The sequence below is a fragment of the Pseudorasbora parva genome, chromosome 18, assembly GCF_024679245.1.
Source record: "Pseudorasbora parva isolate DD20220531a chromosome 18, ASM2467924v1, whole genome shotgun sequence".
NCBI lineage: Eukaryota > Metazoa > Chordata > Actinopteri > Cypriniformes > Gobionidae > Pseudorasbora > Pseudorasbora parva.
This window is the reverse complement of record NC_090189.1, coordinates 12914551-12933300: the sequence shown is the minus strand read 5'-3', so window position 1 is coordinate 12933300 and position 18750 is coordinate 12914551. Positions and strand designations below refer to the sequence as shown.

The following is an 18750-nucleotide window of genomic DNA, read 5'->3' as shown; positions in this document are numbered from 1 at the left end:
ATACTTTACACAGAATGAATGTATATCGTTCTTGCAAAGGGTTCCCAAAGGGTTTTAAGTAATTTAGCTCAGCGGCAGTATTTTAAAATCCCCCCTGGGTCTTTTTAAAGGATACAACAGTTAAAAGGTACAACAGGTTGTTTATGCCTTCTTGTAGCGGCTGACAGTCTGGCTATTTCCACAGAAATACCTCATAAAGCATGTCGGAGATTTTTCCATTGTCACCTTTTTCTCCCTTTGGAGTGGTTGCTGCCCAGAAACAGCACCTGAAACATAAACACATGATAGAAAGTTTATGGTGTCTTCGGAGTATTTGAGACTGACTGATTGTCCAATCATTTCATGTAATTGCTTGCACCTGGTTTAGCAGAAGGAAAATTGGTCCTGAGTGACTTTGCTGTCTCCATAGGCACAGTTTTTCACTTCGAAGGAGCCAACATTGTCACTCGTCGCAACCGTGCAGTCGTTTCGCCTTGCTTTCTCTTTCTCTTCCATTGGAATGGTCTTTGGCAGCACCATGTGTTGTATTTCCAGCAGTCATGCTGAGCCCCAGGCCCTCCGCTCTCATCCATCGCTGTAGGGTAGTGGCAGGTGGCTTCGCCCACCTTCTCGAACGCCCTCCCGGGGGAGCAATCAGGGGCTCTGTGGGGCCAGACACCCAGACACCACAGTCACTGTAAAAGAGCGGAGTGGAGCTGACATGACAGCGAGGTGACACGTCTGGCTGTGGCACAGGTGCTGTGAGACAGGAGAGGGGTCAGAGGTCACAGGATCCCAAACCACTGATTAAAGAGACAGGACTGACATCAAGAGAAGTTAAAAGCCACATACAGGTGAGAACCTCTCTCTCTCTTGCTCGCTCTCTCTCGCTCCCTCTCTTTTTCTCGGGCTAGTCCTGATGGGGATAAGGAATTCACATGTTGTGGAATTCATCAGTATGCATCATGGGAAGCATTTATGTGTGCTGTTAAGAAAGAAGGCAATCAAATCCTCGTTCATGTACTTAAAGGGCTAGTTCACCCAAAAATGAAAATTCTGTCATTAATTACTTACCCTAATGTCGTTCGACACCCGTAAGACCTCTGTTTATCTTCAGAACACAACTGAAGATATTTTTGTTGAAATCCGATGGCTCAGACAGGCGTTCATTGACACCAGTGTCATTTCCTCTCTCAAGACCCAAAAAGGCACTAAAGACGTCGCTACAAAGCCCATCTCACTACAGTGAATCTACAATCATTTATGAAGTGACGAGAATAGTTTTTGTGTGCAAAAACTAAATAGCAACTTGTATAGTGATGGGCCGAATTCAAAACAAAGCTTCAAACGGTTATGAATCAGCGTATCGACTTGATTTATCGATTTATTAACAATGTTGAAAACAGTTGTGCTGCTTAATATATGTTTGTGGAAACTCTGTGATGATTAAAAGAATAGACCCCAACGTTTACCAAGTGTTATGTTATGTCATGTTATATGTAATATGTTATGTTATGTTGTATTATATTACTGTATATTACCACTGCTTGACGTGGGGGTGTGGCTTAGGTCACTGCCTTTTCTCTTGAGTTAATCTCGTCTTCTAAATAAGGAGAATGTTGTGTTTTCTTCCACAATTGTGTAGAAAATTTGAGAGTCAGTTGTGATGTGGATTTAAGTTGGAAAGTAATGCCCAACTGTGTCAAGTGGTTAAGCACTAATCTGTTTTCAATACTGCACTAACAACCGACGGCACCCTCTGATGCAAAAAAACCTCACCGCTCACCGATAAGCAGCTCCTCTAGAGTAAACAATAATTAAAGGGGAAAAACTTCACCAATGCACGCCTTTATTCGTTCCATATCCACGTCCCTTGGTGTTGATCCAAATGGATTCTGCAGTGTAGCTGTTCATTTATTTATTTTAATTCAAGAGTAGCTTTCTATAAAGTTTCTCATATTGGCATGTACAGTAATCTCCGTGGATCTGATAATATCACCTTTGTGCTTGCTGGGTTAGTCATTTTGGTGTCTTATTCTTCTCCATTTGACTGGAGTCACATGTCTGATTTTCTTTCTTCTTCCTCAAATTTGTAGGTTCCAATTAGCTCAACTGCATCTTTATCATAGCACTGCTCTGTCAAAGGTTTTTGGAGTTTTCTGCCCTTTCCCTGTTCGCCCTCCTAAATTACACTGAGATGATGAACCGCCTGCGAGGCTCAAGGCTTCCTGAGATTTAGAACTTTGTCCTGGATGAAGGACAGGTTAGGAGAGACATTAATATGCAGAACAGGTAATATGGAAACCTCAACGTACTTTACGGCGGCTGGCGCACATTATCAATCTATTTGTGCAAGCTGCCCTGCTAGAATTTCATTTGCCACCCGTTTATTTGCCTTCCTCAACAATTACACCGCCGGAACAGGATTTGATTCAAAGTAATGTTCCAAGGTCATTTCAGTGCACTCTATTGTCAAAGAATGAGAGGTGTCAAGAAAAGGCTTTTGTTACTTTCAGTCTAATATTATTGCAGTATTGCTCAAGTAAACCCGTTTTTAGAGAGGGTCCGTCGATATATAATGACGAAACTTTTGTGTTTTGACTAGATGTACCTCGGTGAGATTATTTCAGCACCACGGACAGCGGCTTACTGTCGTCCCAGCAGCCATGCAGAAGCGTGGAGCGGCAGTGCTTATTTTTAGCAGCAGGCCTGCTGTCGAAGAAAATAGCATTTGGGTTTATTATTTATTTCCTGACAGAAAAAAAGCATGATTGTCATTTGATTGTAAGGCTTTTTTGCATAGACATACAGCCGAGATCAAATTTTAGGATGAAGACGCGACACCCTCTTTTTGAGACCGCTCCTCTTCTAAAATTAAGATTGGAGCGTTTCAGTTCCACTCCAGGTTCATTCGAGCTGCATCAAACCATGCTCGCAGCGACCTACGGGGCACCCTCTGTAGACCAATCGGCCCATAAATTACCCGTTAATTGCGTATGATTATTATTATCAGGACGATGGACGTGCTCATCAGATGCTTTTCATTTGGGTCGGCTTGCGGCACATTGAAAACTGCAAAAGAGTCAAGAGAGGGGTGAAGAGAAAGACTATAGGGAACAATAATGGCAACATAACTTATATAATCGCTGCGATACTACGCACAGAACATAATTATAATGATTTGTGCTAACACATTTCGTCCTTGTATTAAAAATATGGCTCAAGGCAAGTCGGGCGTGATCTCGGGCAGCACGGCCCCAAGGGTATGCTTGCAGAACCGAGCGCAGTGCCCTGCCAAAGAAAGCGGACTGACTCAGCTGGGCTGGGTTATACTGACAGTCCGAAACGACATTAACGGGCCATTACAGCCTCCGAGTGCAGTAGGTGAGAGGGCCACGGAGTGTATTTCGTTTCCTTTTTAATGCTGCTTTGGACCGCATCCAAAGATTTAAAATCGCATCGTTAAGGCCAAACACATACGAGATTATACTGCGTTTTAATATTTGACCAGTTGACCTTTGGTCAGAGCACATGAAAGGGTAAGAGATGCAGTTTAGATACCAGAGCTCCTCAGCTATAAATTACTTATTTGGAAGAGTGCAATTAAGAGAAGTCGCTCTTAGCATGATGCAATTCATTGGATTTGTTGTGTAATCGTAGAATCAAAAAATGCCATGAAGAACCTTTAATATTCAAAGAATTATTTTATTCTCTATTCTTTTAGCTCTCTCTCTCTCTCTCTCTCTCTCTCTCTCTCTCTCTCTCTCTCTCTCTCTCTCTCTCTATATATATATATATATATATATATATATATATATATATATATATATATATATATATATATATATATATTATACACAGTCAAACCAAAGTTGCATTCAGACACCTTTAACATTTTCTCACATCACAGTTTATTCACTATTCAAATATGAAAAGAACTCAGAGTTAAACTGTCAGAACAAATTCATCTTAATAAAGTCAGATTATTTTGATAGAAAGGTATGTAATGGATTACAATCAACTGTTCGATTTGAGTACACAATTAGATAATGCTAATTTAGGCCAACCAATGCTTCATTTTGTTCGGTCTGTGGTGTAAAAGGTCGCATTAGCAATTAAAGGAAAAACCCTTCAGAGAAACATGCTCAGGTCAAAGTGTCTGAATCATTTTGGGCCCAAATTTTTAATCAATTTTACTGGTAGTTCACCGCATGAAGAATTTTTTGGTATAATATGTCACAGTTTGCTTTATTTTGCTATCCTCACTCACATAAATTAACTATAGGTTCCTGCACCCACTAGTAAAAAAAAAAGATGTCTGGTGTCTGAATAATTTTCGGTTTGACTAATACACACGCACACACACACATACAGTGAGGAAAATAAGTATTTGAACACCCTGCTATTTTGCAAGTTCCACCACTTAGAAATCATGGAGGGGTCTGAAATTGTCATCATAATTTAAGACATAATTTAAAAAAAAAACAGAAATCACTATATATAATTTTTTTTAACAGTTTATTTGTATGATACAGCTGCAAATAAGTACTTGGAACACCTGAGAAAATCAATGTTAATATTTGGTACAGTAGCCTTTGTTTTCTATATATATATTTATATATATATATATATATATATATATATATATATATATATATATATATATATATATATATATATATATATATATATATATATATATATATATATATATATATATACAACACACACACACACACACGTAGTGTTTCCATGTTTTATGGGGGACTTTCCATAGGCGTAATGGTTTTATACTGTACAAACCGTATTTTCTATCCCCTTACACTGCCCCTATCCCTAAACCTACCCATCACAGGAAACATTCTGCATTTTTACTTTCTCAAAAAAACTCCTTCTGTGTGATTTATTAGAGGTTTTCCTCATGGGGACCTAAAAATGTCCCCACAAGGACAAGGATTTCGGATATTGCCATCTTTGTGGGGGCATTTTGTCCCCATAACGCAGGGATTACATGCACACACACACACACACACACACACACATATATAATGTGTGTGAATTTTTTGGTTTATATATGTGTGTGAATTTTTTTGTTTTTTTCAAAAACATATGCAAACTTTATATACAACATATATCAAAAATTTCATCCCAAGATCCAACTCAACAACTGTATGAAAAAACTGTGAAACATTGTTCTTGGTAATTTATTAAAGCACCTTATATGGAAAAGAATGTGTTTTTTAACCAATGATCCAAAAATAGATTACATGATTATTGTTGTGATCTTAGACCACAGTGAACAACTATGCTAAATGCAACTAATGAAATACAATAATCATTTGATTTTGCATAATTGGGATACGCTATTAAAAAAACATTCTTTGTTAGCATGTATGGCTTAGTGGAGAACTTTCAGAATTCTTTCAATTGTACAAAAATACTATGTAATGAAAAATATTCTTTCGACTACGATTTTCACACTAAGAAATCTTAAATGGTTCATCATTGCTGTAATCCCCAATCCTGGTTCTTCCTGGCATCCTTATTTTTAATAATTTATCTTATTTTTCTTTCAAATAAACAAAAAATAAAATGTGCAGTGGAAAGGTTCCATGGATTTTAAAGATTCTTCTTGGATCTGTAGATATTCTGCCTGAACAGGTAACGTTTGGTATAGTGTTGGATCGCCACTTGATATCAAATGCTGAATCTGAGCTTTAAAGCAAAACCAATTGAGAACCCCTGTTCTAGCTACATCATCTGCTTTCCAGTGCCTTCAGAAGGCCTCATCTAAAGTGGCTTGTTGTTTTCCTGCATCTTGAGTTCGCTTGAGCGCTCCTACCTGCCGTTGTGCCGCTGCTGAACACATGTACGCCTGTTGTTCTCCGTGGGCCTCGTGCTCAGCAGGAACTCTGAGGCAGCCTACAATTTCCCATCATTATGAGCAGGTGCTTTGGTCTCGACAGTGGTGTGTCATTGTCAGCATGAAAAACGCTGTGGTTGTGTGCTCTGGTGTGGAAATCGGAGGCTTGCATGCAACGTTTGCACTTGCGCATACACGCTTTGACTGTCAACAGCGGTTCATATCGTGGATAAGTGGGATTTTAGAGGTGTTCGGGGCTCAGGTTAGATGTTGAGAGGCATCACTCAAACCCTCAAGCAGTCTTCATTGCATCTGTCTAGTCAGTCTTCATTACATCAAGGTTGTTTTTCCTCGTCAGAAAGAACAGCAGATCTCTGTAGACTCATTGATGGGTTTATATTATCAAATTATTTAATTATCTTCACATTTTGATTTAGTGAAAAAGAAGAGTTTATTGTTAAAGCAAACGCTCCGGATTAATCATTCTCAACAGCATTTTTAACTGATGAAATCCAATGAAAGTCAGGTCTAAGTGAAAAGATGCAGCAATAAATAATCTCTCTAAAGAGTACTTTGAATTTCCAATGTCAGCTATTGACCCGTTGCTCTTGAATTATGTTCTAGGGACACAAAAATATGACCATGCTTCAATTCTAGTCTAAATGCAGCCATAACTGAGAATCAATTAAAAAATTGTTTTATAAGATTTCAATTGCCTTTTGTAATGTCAATTTGTGTGTGTGTGTGTGTGTGTGTGTGTGTGTGTGTGTGTGTGTGTGTGTGTGTGTGTGCGTGTGCGTGTGTGCGTTGGGTTGGTTTGGGGGGGGGGGCATTTTATTGTGACATATGAGGACACAAATGTGTATAATGACATAGGTATCACAAGGAGAGGGTGAAATATGAGGACATTGGCCAGGTCCCCACTATTCAAAATGCTTAAAAAAATGTAGAAAGTAAAACATTTACATTGAAATTAAATAAAATTTACATTGTGGGGAATGTCAAGTAGAAAGTATTATTAAACCAATGCAAACCTGTGTGTGTGTGCGTGGTGTGTGCGTTGGGTTGGTTTGGGGGGGGGGGGGGGGGGGGGGGGCATTTTATTGTGACATATGAGGACACAAATGTGTATAATGACATAGGTATCACAAGGAGAGGGTGAAATATGAGGACATTGGCCAGGTCCCCACTATTCAAAATGCTTCAAAAAAAATGTAGAAAGTAAAACATTTATATTGAAATTAAATAAAATTTACATTGTGGGGAATGTCAAGTAGAAAGTATTATTAAACCAATACAAACCTGTGTGTGTGTGTGTGTGTGTGTGTGTGTGTGTGTGTGTGTGTGTGTGTGTGTGTGTGTGTGTGTGTGTGTGTGTGTGTGTGTGTGTGTGTGTGTGTGTGTGTGTGTGTGTGTTTCAGGTAAACCCTACATTATGGGAACAAAATCTAAACTCCTTGTGCTTGTGTGGAATATTTCGTTCCCCATGATGACAACAGCTTTTAAATCATCCGTTTCAATTCATTCGTTTTTTTTTTTTATGTAAAAATGCAGAAAGATTCTTTTTTGTGACGTTGGTTTAGAATTATAGCATAGTATACAGTTTGCACAGTATAAAAATCATTGTGTCTATGGAAATTCCCATGAAAACCCAGTCTGTGCGCGCGCACGCGTGCGATATTACAATCGTTCATTACATATTTTTCAACATCAACATCAGAAAAATGCATTGAGCCTAAACCTTACTAAACATGTTTAGCGGGTCTGAATGGGTTAAATGTTCCTCATTGAGAACCAGCTATATGATACAGATTTGTATTTTTATAACCCCCATTCTGGAACACACACACACAGAGAGAGAGAGAGAGAAACGTGTCTCCTCCCTGCTCGTACACACCGCGCGGAGGAGCTCACAGCCCTCTTTCTGGCTCGTGCATTTTAAAGAGAGCCATTGCTTCTCATGGAGCGAATAATTTTTTTTTACGAATAAGTAATAACTATTAACAATAATAATAGTAAAATTCAAAGGATTTATCCCGGCGAGCTTAAGGCTGTTTTTGCCCTTGCGCTTTGCGATCGTTTCAGCACTATCGCTGTCCATTAGTTCCCTCTGCGCTTTACAGAGAATTTGGGTGAATCCTTTGATGCTTTCCAGAGAAATGCACAAAGGGGAACATTATGCAGCGAAGTGCCTAAAAAAAAATCATACACCTGCCTGTTTTTTTGTTTTTATATAAAAAAAATTGGATGTCACTATATAGAAGGTGCGTCATTCACAAGGCAGCGTACAAAGAGCCGTGTAAATGTGATATTTTCTTTATTTATAGTCCCTCTCCTTCGGCGGAGCATACCATGTTACTATATAACGATGAGAGGGGGAGAGAGAGCGTCGTGTGACATAAAGGGAGCTGCTTTTTCTCCTCTTCCTCCCCACTGCACTGAGCGCGTTTGAGACAGCCCTGTCGGTTTAAACCGGGAGGACACCCATACCGACTTCTCAATGCAAAAAATAAAAGGGTAGCTAGAAGCAGGGGCGAGGGGAACGGAGGTAAAGCGAACGCTCACGGTCTGTCTGTCTCTCTCTCGTTTTTATTACATGAATGAATTGAGTAGTAAGGGACAAATACAAGGAAACACGCCTCCGCCTGGACGAGCAAACGCGTTTGATATTTGACTTGTGTTCAATGGTACGTGTTTGCATCTGTACATTTTCGGCGAAACCCAGAGTAGGACGTCTCATCCCGTCGTTTGAAACACTTCAGAAGGCGTAGCAGCTGAAAGTCCTCGCGGTGAACATGGCAACTTTAACGAACGGACAGGTGGACGCCGCGGTGCATGGAGGAGCGGCCAGTACGAACGGGCTCGTGAACGGAATAAGCCACACTCACAGTCCCGCGAGCTGCGCCACCATTCCCATGAAGGACCACGATGCCATCAAACTATTCATCGGACAGATACCCCGCAACCTGGACGAGAAGGACCTCCGGCCGCTCTTCGAGGAATTTGGCAAGATCTACGAGCTCACCGTGCTGAAAGACCGCTTCACTGGCATGCACAAAGGTACGTTTTCCCACTCCATTCCTGTCTCTATAATGTCTTGATTTGCTTTGCCTCCGTTTCCATCGCAAAATCGGATGCTATGAACAACAGGCATGATGAACTGGCTATTTTTATGTATATGTGAATTTAACATGTTAGAGAATAATTCATGTATTGCTGTACTACGAAAGTTGAGTATTTAAAATTGTTCCGTAGCCAACACGAAGCGAATTTTGATAAATAGCGACAGAAGGCAAATAGTAGGCTACTTATCGGTTTTTACGCGATCCTATTTTGACGATGTGGGGTGGCGGGGGGAGGGACATGGGCTTTTTACACTTGAAATGGAGGTATCTCAATTCTGTTTTGCACTGTTCATACTTTCCGGGTTTGTTGTAAATTCCGGGTCAAGTTTTTGAGATTCCACGGTGTGCATTTCTAAACCTTGACGTTCCTATTTGAATATTTGTGCTTGACAATTTTGCACGCGACATGTTTATTAACCGCTTGTTCGTCTGTATGAAAAGTCGCTGTGTAGAGCAAAATTAATACCGTCTATTCATCTCATCATTTAACGCGTCTCTCCTCAGACATGGAGACTAAACACGGCGCATGAAAGTTTTAGCGACTGTACAAAGCGCATGAATATTTAATGAGGTAAGCACTGAGGCAGTTGTGATTGGTGTCTGTTGCTGAACAACTCGACATAATGTTTTAACGTCGTATTGTTTCCTCAGAGCGACGCTAGCATAACCCTGGTATAAAAGTGACGCTAATCTTCTTCCAAACGTGCATATCCCAGGGTTAAAAGCTTTACACAGTGTTGAAAAAAACATTATGTAGCGTGTAGAGTCCTGTTGAAGCTGTCTTGAGGTCTATCTCGCTTATAAGTCCATCACTGTTAGTCTCAAGTCATTCTATCTCTCCGTCTGTGTGTTCAGGCTTTGCCTACATTGTGCTGACTAGATGTTCAAGGAAAGAAAAGCCTTAAATCTACATTGTGGGGACCAGCCAACAGTCAAAATGATTTAACATCATATTTTAAGAAAAATATATTTAAAAAAAAAAAACCTTATTAAATAGTATTCATTCAATGCAAAAACAATAGGAGCAAATGGAAAGTCCCCATGCACCACAATAGAAAAATAGATGTGCGTGTGAGCTTCTATAAGCATTTCTCCCAATTAGTTTTCTTTAGAGATCATGTTGTGCACAACAAAAACTCCCTTGTATACTCTCTGAGACAGCCTATTATCTTGAGTCTTTTGTATGGTCGTGCTAGAACTAAAGGTAAATGGCAGCAGTCAAGACAATGAAAGAGAACATTATGAGCAAGGATAGGATCTGAAAGGGTCTGTCCAGTAACCTCTTAATTGGGGTTGTGTTGCCATGATTGTTCCTGTTCTATTGCTTCACAATAAAATATTAATTTATGATGACAGTCCACACAATAGCATTTCAGCGTGGTGTGTTCTAGCAGTAACAGCAGCCGAACTATAATTACCTCCTGCTTATCTTCTCTTTGCCAGTTGGTGTCATACGCAGCAACTCGCGTCTCCGGTTAGGTTCAGCCGCGACTGTGCCTTGTTTGTGCGCTCGCTCGCTCCTGCAGTGTGGTAATTACTGCTGAAGTTGTGTACCTGTGGTGTGTTCGGAAAGATCAATTCCTGAAGCCCTCAGCCAGGGGTCCAAATGGGGTCTCCCTAGGAAGATCTTCCCAGGGGTGTCATTATTTCACAGGCTTGTCTAATTGATCCCCAACCCAGAGGACATTGTTTGGCTTTAGGGTCACATCAGTGGCTAATTTACCCATCCAACCCTGGGAGTCGAGGGAAGAAGCTGCTTACCCAAGCCCCAGGGATGTAGTCCCTCCGTTGTAGTAAACAAAGCTGTCCTCTGTATGTGCCTAGCAAAAATGTGGCTTTGAGAAGTGGATCTGGGGAGGGTAGGAGGTTATCTTTTATTAATAGCACCGTTGGAGTACTCCCCGTCCAGCGGTTAATCATGTTGCTTGTGAACTATGGGGAGTCGTGCCGGCTGATTCCAGGAAGTGTCTCCTTTTTGCAATATATGGTCCTTTGTACCCATCCCCCCACTGCAGGGCCCGTATCACTAGTGTGGTCGTCAGGCCTGCTTGGCTCCATGTTATGGCTGAGTTTAGGTCCTCGTTCGCTCCCTCTCCACAACATAAGCAAGTGGCGTCAGTGTCTCTCAAAATCTATTTCCCTTTGGCAGCAGTGCCGTTCTCTCTGTACCCTGCAGTACGCTGGAGCCTGTCCGCTTTGGAGCTCTCTTTGCTTATAGAACATAATATGCTGTTTTGTAAAAACTGACCTTTCCCTTCACTTTCAGGAAAAGTAGTACCCTTGTCACTAGGCCGGCACCCTTAAAAAGTACTATGTACCCTTAAAGGACCTAAAAAGAAAATTCAGTCATTTACGGACCTTCATGAGGTTCCAAACCTGTATGAATTTATTTCTTCTGTTGAACAGATATTTTGTCACTTTCTTTTTTTCCTTTTTTTAAAATGAAGGTCATTTTGGACCCAAAAGTTTTTAAAAAATAGATTTGAAATGACATTGGCAAACTGTCTCTTTAGTCATAACCCAACAAGCAATTTTGCGTTTAAAAGACGTCTAATAGCAGTCCAGACGCAGCCCTGACATCTAGGCTAAAACATGGGAAAATTTGGGCTGTCAGTGAAAATGTAATAGACGTTAAACATAACCCAAGAATAGACTAGTCATCTAGAACATGAACATGTCAAAGAAATGAAACCAAACACCTTGTAATCACTGTTGACTTTTGTTACATAAAGGAATATTATGCATCTTGGAAGGTATTTTTGTGCAAAAAATGACATGTTAACAAATTTTGAGTGAACTATGAGTGAGTTACTCATAGTCAAACTATATAGTTAACTGAGACGGAGAAATGACGGCTATTGCTTGCTGTGAAATTGCTGTTGCAAAAAAAAAGTTGAAACATTGTGATCAATAAGTCATGCATGACAACATTTGTTTTAATTAGCTTGAACTCATCAAAATTAGTTAAGCAGAAAGTTAAAGTTTTTTTCAAATTTTTTTATAAGTTATAAAAGATTAATGTAATTTAAGTTGAAACTACTTAAACATCCAAGTTGATTGTACTTAAATTTACAATGTAGGGTGGGACATGATTTTGTCCGTTCGGGAATTGATTGGATCATTACTTGCTAATTACTGCGATCTCATATGAAATGACTACTTTTGGATAATTGGTTAACACGTACGTCATCAGAGATGTCGTCATTGTGAGGAGGCTGGAAAATTAATGTTTTTGATTTGAATATTACACGGGCACATACATTTGCACAGATAAATCATTTAAATGAAGCACTGCAAAATAAGAATTCATGGGGACGTTAAAATATCTGCCTCAGTGACAAACTAAAAGCTACCAAGCAACCACAAAAAGTACTTTATTTTTCTGACAGTGCCTCCCAAACAAATGATTATTTTTTAAAGCCCCATAAATATTCTATTCTTACAGTAGTCTGCCCTCCTTGATCATTAACATGATTGTATTGTTTTGTTTTTCATCATTATAGGAAGTTCTCCATCTTGGCCCTTCATCCATCTCCACCTCCACCCACTTCCTCTCTTCACACGTTATCACCTCCTCCAGCCTGCTGCATGTCTCTGCCGTCTCTCCTCTTCCAATCATGCGATTTTTCTTTCCATTCACAGGCTAGAAGGGGTTTTGTCATCCATTTATTCACTCACTTACCCTCCTACACACATCGTTCAAGATTTGCCATTACACTCCACGTTGAGATGAGGTCCTCAGAGCTCTCTGTTGGGGTCTTAGGATAACGGAAAAAGCAGAGCCTCAAGCTTTTCAGTGCAAATATTGTCACTTGTGAGTAGATTCTGCTTTTTGCAGATGATTGGTTAGATGTTGACATGACAGCCAATGTAGACTGTTGAGATCACATCCAGAAACAAAATGAAAATTCTGTCATTACTGACCTTCTTGTTGGATTTCTTTCTTGTGAGTGTTGTGGAGAAATGTCCATACACTTAAAGGACAACTCCGGTGAAAAATGATCCTAGGGGTAATTAACAGATGGTTACCGAGTAGATCGCTCTCTGGGATGCGTTTTCATGATTATCGAATGTAAAGAGTTTTATCTCTAAAAACAGATTAGCTTATAACGCTTGTCTATGGGGCATAGAATAAGTTAAATTAAATCGCTAGTTAACACCACTAACAAGGCTCAAAATAGCCTCACACTAACACGGTAGCATAATGAGGGTATCTACATGCAAACCGAAGCATTGAGAACTTGGTAAGTGTACAAACAGTTTAATAAGAAGATACTTTATAAACACAGTACATTACGCGTATACCGACAGGAGCCATCTCGACGAGTCGAGCCACAAACGCTGTGCTAAGCGTTCGTGGCTGGTCGAGACTGTTTTCCAAGATGGCTCCTGTCTGTACACACGTAATGTACTGTCTTTATAAAGTATCTTCTTATTAAACTGTACACTTACCAAGTTCTCAATGCTTCAGTTTGCATGTAGGGACCCTCATTATGCTACCGTGTTAGTGTGAGGCTCTTTTGAGCCTTGTTAGTGGTGTTAACTAGCGATTTAAATTCACTTACTCTGTTCCCCATAAACTAGCGTTATAAGCTAATCTGATTTTAGAGATAAAACTCTACATTTGATTTTCATGAAAACGCATCCCAGAGAACGATCTACTCACTAACCATCTGTTAATTAGCCCTAGGTTCATTTTTCACTGGAGCTGTCCTTTAAGGTCAATGGGGTCCAATGTTGTTTGGATCTCAATGGTTTTTCAAAATATCTTCTGTGTTCCAATGAAGAAAGAAAGTCACACAGGTTTGGAACGACATGAAGGTGAGTAAATGATGACGGAATTTTCCTCTCTTTTTTATGGTGAACTATCCCTTTAATTGCTAGCTGTGCATTTTCAGCATATTCTAAAATCGTCAAGAAAACGATCCCGAGTTGTGCAGGTAAACACCAGAAGCAAACATCGTTGAGAAGCGTGAGCGTTTGAAGTTGTGATGAGTGTAGGTGGAGAGGGAACGCGTTTGATGCTATAAAGAAGCACGTAGGAGGAGACGCTGCATTTTTGTACTATGCTGCTGAATTCTATTTTTGATAGTCATTATTCCCTTGCATATGGTCTACTTTTCGCGCTCTGTTTTTGATATGCAGACGTGGTGTGCGGGCATGCATTTGATTTTGCCATGCTGGATACGCATCTGGAGATGACTGAATAAAGCACGATGCGTTTTACGTGTAGACTCTAATGAGACACTGAGCGGAAGGGGCTTCATTCATCCCCATGCCTGAGCAGCCAAAGTAATGATTCTGTACATCAGTTATCTAGTCTTTAGACTCCTGTCTCTCGGGAGAAAGTGAAAAAGAGGCGAATGCTACAACACTGGCTAAAGGATGGAGATTGGGAGAGTGATGGATTGGAAATGAGAGCTGTAGAAAGAGGAGAAACAAAACAAAAGGATGGATGAAAACAGACTAAAAGAGAGTTTAGCACAGGAATGGGCTTCTGTTTTAAACTGAGTAATATAAGTAGACAGTAAAAAAAAAAGTTAGATGGAGAAAACCGGGACTCGGGGCATGCAGGCCTGAGCTGGGGGGAGTTCTTGAGTCCTCCATTCACCACCAGCACTTTCATTTGGCTGCTCTGCGTGACTCAGCACAGCTAATAGAGGCCATTTGTACCGGTCACCAGCAGCTACAGGAAACATGCTGCGGACTTTAACATCTTCTCCTCGCATGCCTTTTAGCGTAGGGGAGATTGCCTCTATGCACCGAATGACTATCACTCTCTGCTTGCAAAGTCTGTGATTGGGACGGTTAGCATGGTCTTGTTTACTGTAGCTCCAGCTCACGGCTAGCTTCTGTGTTTGAGGGGTGAAGATGGACAAATTGTATTTATGATTTCAGTCACATTTTTAGATTAAGGTCCAAGTCTCACTATTAACTATGCCTTTTGCCTCAATAAACTCCTAATTACTGCTTATTAATAGTTATTAAGGTATTTAAGTTTAGGTATTGGGTAGGGATAAAGGGATAGTTCACCCAAAAATGGAAATTGTCATTGTTTACTCACCCTCATGTTGTTCTAAACCTGAGTTTGAACACAAAAGAAGATATTGTGAAGAAGTTTGGTGTCTTGTCCCCATAGAATTGCATAGTGTTTTTGGTTTTTTTTTTTACTATAAAAGTCATTAAGGACCATCAACTGTTTGGTCACTAACATTGTTTAAAATATCTTATTTTGTGTTCAACGGAAGAAAGCTATTCATACAGGTTTGGAACAACTTGAGGGGGATTAAATGGTGACATCATTTTCATATTTGTGTGAACTATCCCTTTAAAGGATTAGTTCACCCCAAAATTAAAGGTGCACTATACATAAAAATACATCTAGTATTTTTGCAGTAAAATATTCAAAATCCACCAGGACAGTGTTATATATTTTGTTCCGTTGAGTTCTTACAATATGCTTAATGTTTTCAACTATTATGAGAAATTTGCTATTTTAACCAAAGAGCCTAACCGTCTAAGGGAGTCGCCTGTCATTTGCGTCATATCTGCGTTAGCCTCGGTTTCCCGTTTTATTTGGCAGAAACGCTTTACTCTTACTTTACTACGCACGGAGTAACATCATAACATCATTTTAAACACACTTAAATGTATCTAATCTGATAAACAGAGCTACGTTACCTCGTACTCATGACCGGAAAAGCGGAAATGGCGCCAGCGACTGTGTCCCGTCATAACAAAAGTCCCGCTGGCCGTGAGGCGTGTGCTACAGTAACAATCGCTCCAGTGGCCTTGCTCAGCTCCACAACACTCACTCCTGCTCTGCTTCATACTACACTAACATTAATAACCACATCCATCAACATGATTTCTGCCCGAGTCCTATTTTTCACCGGCTGTGAGGTGAAGACCACATGTCCCAAGATTCTGAGCTCAAACTTGGCGTCATCAAACTACACCTTTGTTTTGAATAGGCGCCCTCTAGCGGAGGGAAAAATTGCATAGAGCAGCTTTAACTCTCTGTCATTAATTACTCATCCTCATGTCGTTCCAAACACGTAAGACCTTCGTTCTTCTTTGGATATTAAGATTTTAATGAAATCCAAGACACATAGACAGCAACACAACAACCACTTTCAAGGCCCAGAACAGTAGTAAAATAGTTAAAACAGTCCATGTGACAACAGTGGTTCAACCTTAATGTTATGAAGCGACAAGAGTAATGCACAAAAAAAACAAAACTAATAACTTAAGCACCACAAAGCATGCTTTTGATCATGGGATCATGCTCAGCCAATAGTGAGCCATAGAACCTGAAAGTACTGCACTGTGTAAATAGCCCAACAACGTAAATAATGTAAGGCAGTGACAGGGAAGAGAAAACAATGTGGAATAAAGTTGTTATTTTTGTTTGGTTTTTTTTGCAATTCAAAAGTATTCTCGCTTGATAGTCACGTGGGCTATTTTAGCGATGTCTTTACTATGTTTCAGGGCCTTGAAAGTGGTTATTGTGTTGCTGTCTATGTGGGGTCAGAAAGCTCTCGGGTTTCATCAAAAATATCTTCGTGTTCTGAAGATGAACGGAGGTCTTTTGGGTTTGAAACGACATGAGGGTGGGTAATTAATAACAGATTATTTTATTTTTTTTAGGTGATAACCCTTTAAGGGATGTGGAATATATATGGTCATGAAGAATAGGGTATTAATGTACTAATAAACAGCCAATATCCTAGTAATGTGCGTGCTAATAAGCAACTAGTTAAACGTGAGCATTGGACCCTAAATTAAAGTGCTACCATGATTTCTAACTTCAAAATATCCATGTCCAACATGCTTTTTATTTTCAAGACAGTTGTGTTTCCATGGTCCAAACAAGCTTTCCTTGAAAAATGTATAAGCATGAATGTTTTCCATTGGGGGTGACGTGTTATCGGGAGACTGTGTTAACAGGGAAGAAAATTCTGTTTCTGGGCAACTAAACCTGAGTTTCTGGGCAGGATTTTTCCAAAAGACAATTGGATGTCCTTGCCGGAGAAAGAGAAATGCTGGGTTTTTCCTCCTGCGGCTTGGTGTTAATTCAGCTCGCGTCCTGGACTCGCCATTGCATTGCTGTTGCATCATCTGCACACACAGCGTTTCTCTTTTTTTCCCCTCTCTAGCTCGTTCGGATCTGCAGATGTTCCGAGCCTCGGCCCATCCCAAATCCCCCTCAAGCCTCTAGTCGCCAATTGCTCATCCCCGCAGAGAAAGCGCAGACAAGCTCCCGCTTGGAGTGCGGTTTGTGCGCCGCATGATCGATGCGTCTGTTTTGTTCATGAGTGAGTCGGCGTGTCACCGCGGAGGTCGCCGCTGTCCGTAGGTCGTCTTCTCAGTATGCAGCACGTCCGCACTGAATATAAGTAGCAGTGGTGGCACGAACATGCATGTAAATATGCGTCCGTGAGAGGAGGCCCATTTTTCAGCCGGACAGTCGAGAGGGTGGCAAAACCCAGTGTAATTTGAGGCAATTGCAACAGAGGTCGGCCATCAAAAGAAAAGATAGTTACTCAAGGTGAGCAATGACTTGCTGATGAAAGGAGAGAAAAGGGAGCGCTGCATGTGTTAGCAGCAGGTTTGGAGTTCTACAGAATAGAGGACCTGTCTGGCAGTCCTAACCTTGCAGTGGCCCTTATTAGCTAGCGTGACCCTGTTGTGCTGTCTGAACTGGGCCAAAATGTAGCCATTTTCTCATACCTCGGGGCACTTTTTTGGTCTCGGTTCTTTCAGTCGCTCGGACAGGGAGACATGTTTGTGTGCAACAGCTAATCCCCAAACACTCATCTCATGAATTTCATGTTGTCTACCATAACTCTCCGTCAGATAGCTGTATGAACTTTTAAACTGGAAGTTATTCTGCTTGGCGGAGACGATTTACTTTCTAAATTGAAAACTATGCAAATATGCTACGCCGCGCAGCTTTTGCAGGCTTCCTGAAATTTTATCCTGCAAGATTTATGTCCGGCGTAATGGCCTTGTTGTGTTTTCATATATTTAAATAGCGCGACTCGAAGAGCAAGGCAGGGCTAAACTGGGTTCAGCCTTAAAAGTTTTATACGGGTTAGCTGTAATTTCACATAAACTGTGCCGATAAAAAGCCTGAGGCCACTCCCCCCACTGCGGCACACTGGTTTTATCTCGCCGTGCCGGTGAATCACAATTCTGATTTAAGAACCTCCGAATCCTTGCCGTTTCTGACAGCAACTTTAGCAAAATTAATAGTTTCTGTTTTCAGACTAGTTGCATCATCTAAGTAGTGTGTGCGCGTGTGTGTGTGTGTCTCTGTGTGTGTGTTAAATATTTAAAGGGTTTATGAGTGATATGTTCACTGCTGTCTAGGCAAGGCTAAGAAAAGGTGTCAGTGCCCACAATACCGAAAGAAAACAGCTGTCAGTCAAAAAGCTCTTTGCACATATATTTCCTTTTTTTGGCTGTAATATAACACCAATGATTTAACTAATTGAATCATTGGCAGTTGGTTTTATATACAGTATATTTCCTTTAAGATTTCTTTGCCTTTTTTGCAGACAATAAATTGTGAATTCATTACTTCTCATTTGCTGCATTTGACGTCACCATTTCGGATGGTCAGTAGCTAATCGGTGCTGACATGTAGATATGCCTCCAGAGTGATTTGTCACATGACATTTATGTCTCTTGCGATTGGTTCGAATTCTGTGTTTGCCCATGAGGAAAGAAGGGAGCATTAAGGTTGTCTAATTCTGGAACCGGATATGTTCTGCCCCT

The 18750-nt window shown here is 40.5% G+C and overlaps 1 protein-coding gene across 9 annotated transcripts in view; it reads left to right on the top strand.

The window, feature by feature from the left end:
• Positions 1 to 8203: 8203 nt before the first annotated feature.
• Positions 8204 to 18750, top strand: part of celf4 (CUGBP, Elav-like family member 4) — a 108792-nt gene continuing 98245 nt past the window's right edge. For 3 of the 9 annotated variants that reach the window (XM_067424203.1, XM_067424202.1, XM_067424198.1), the window contains exon 1: positions 8209 to 8902. In XM_067424203.1, coding sequence (XP_067280304.1) covers positions 8638 to 8902 — 265 coding nt within the window. In that variant the 5' untranslated portion in view covers positions 8209 to 8637. Of the gene's footprint in view, positions 8903 to 18750 lie in introns of all 9 variants that reach the window. The other 6 variants (XM_067424206.1, XM_067424200.1, XM_067424207.1 and 3 more) reach the window with 5 other exon arrangements.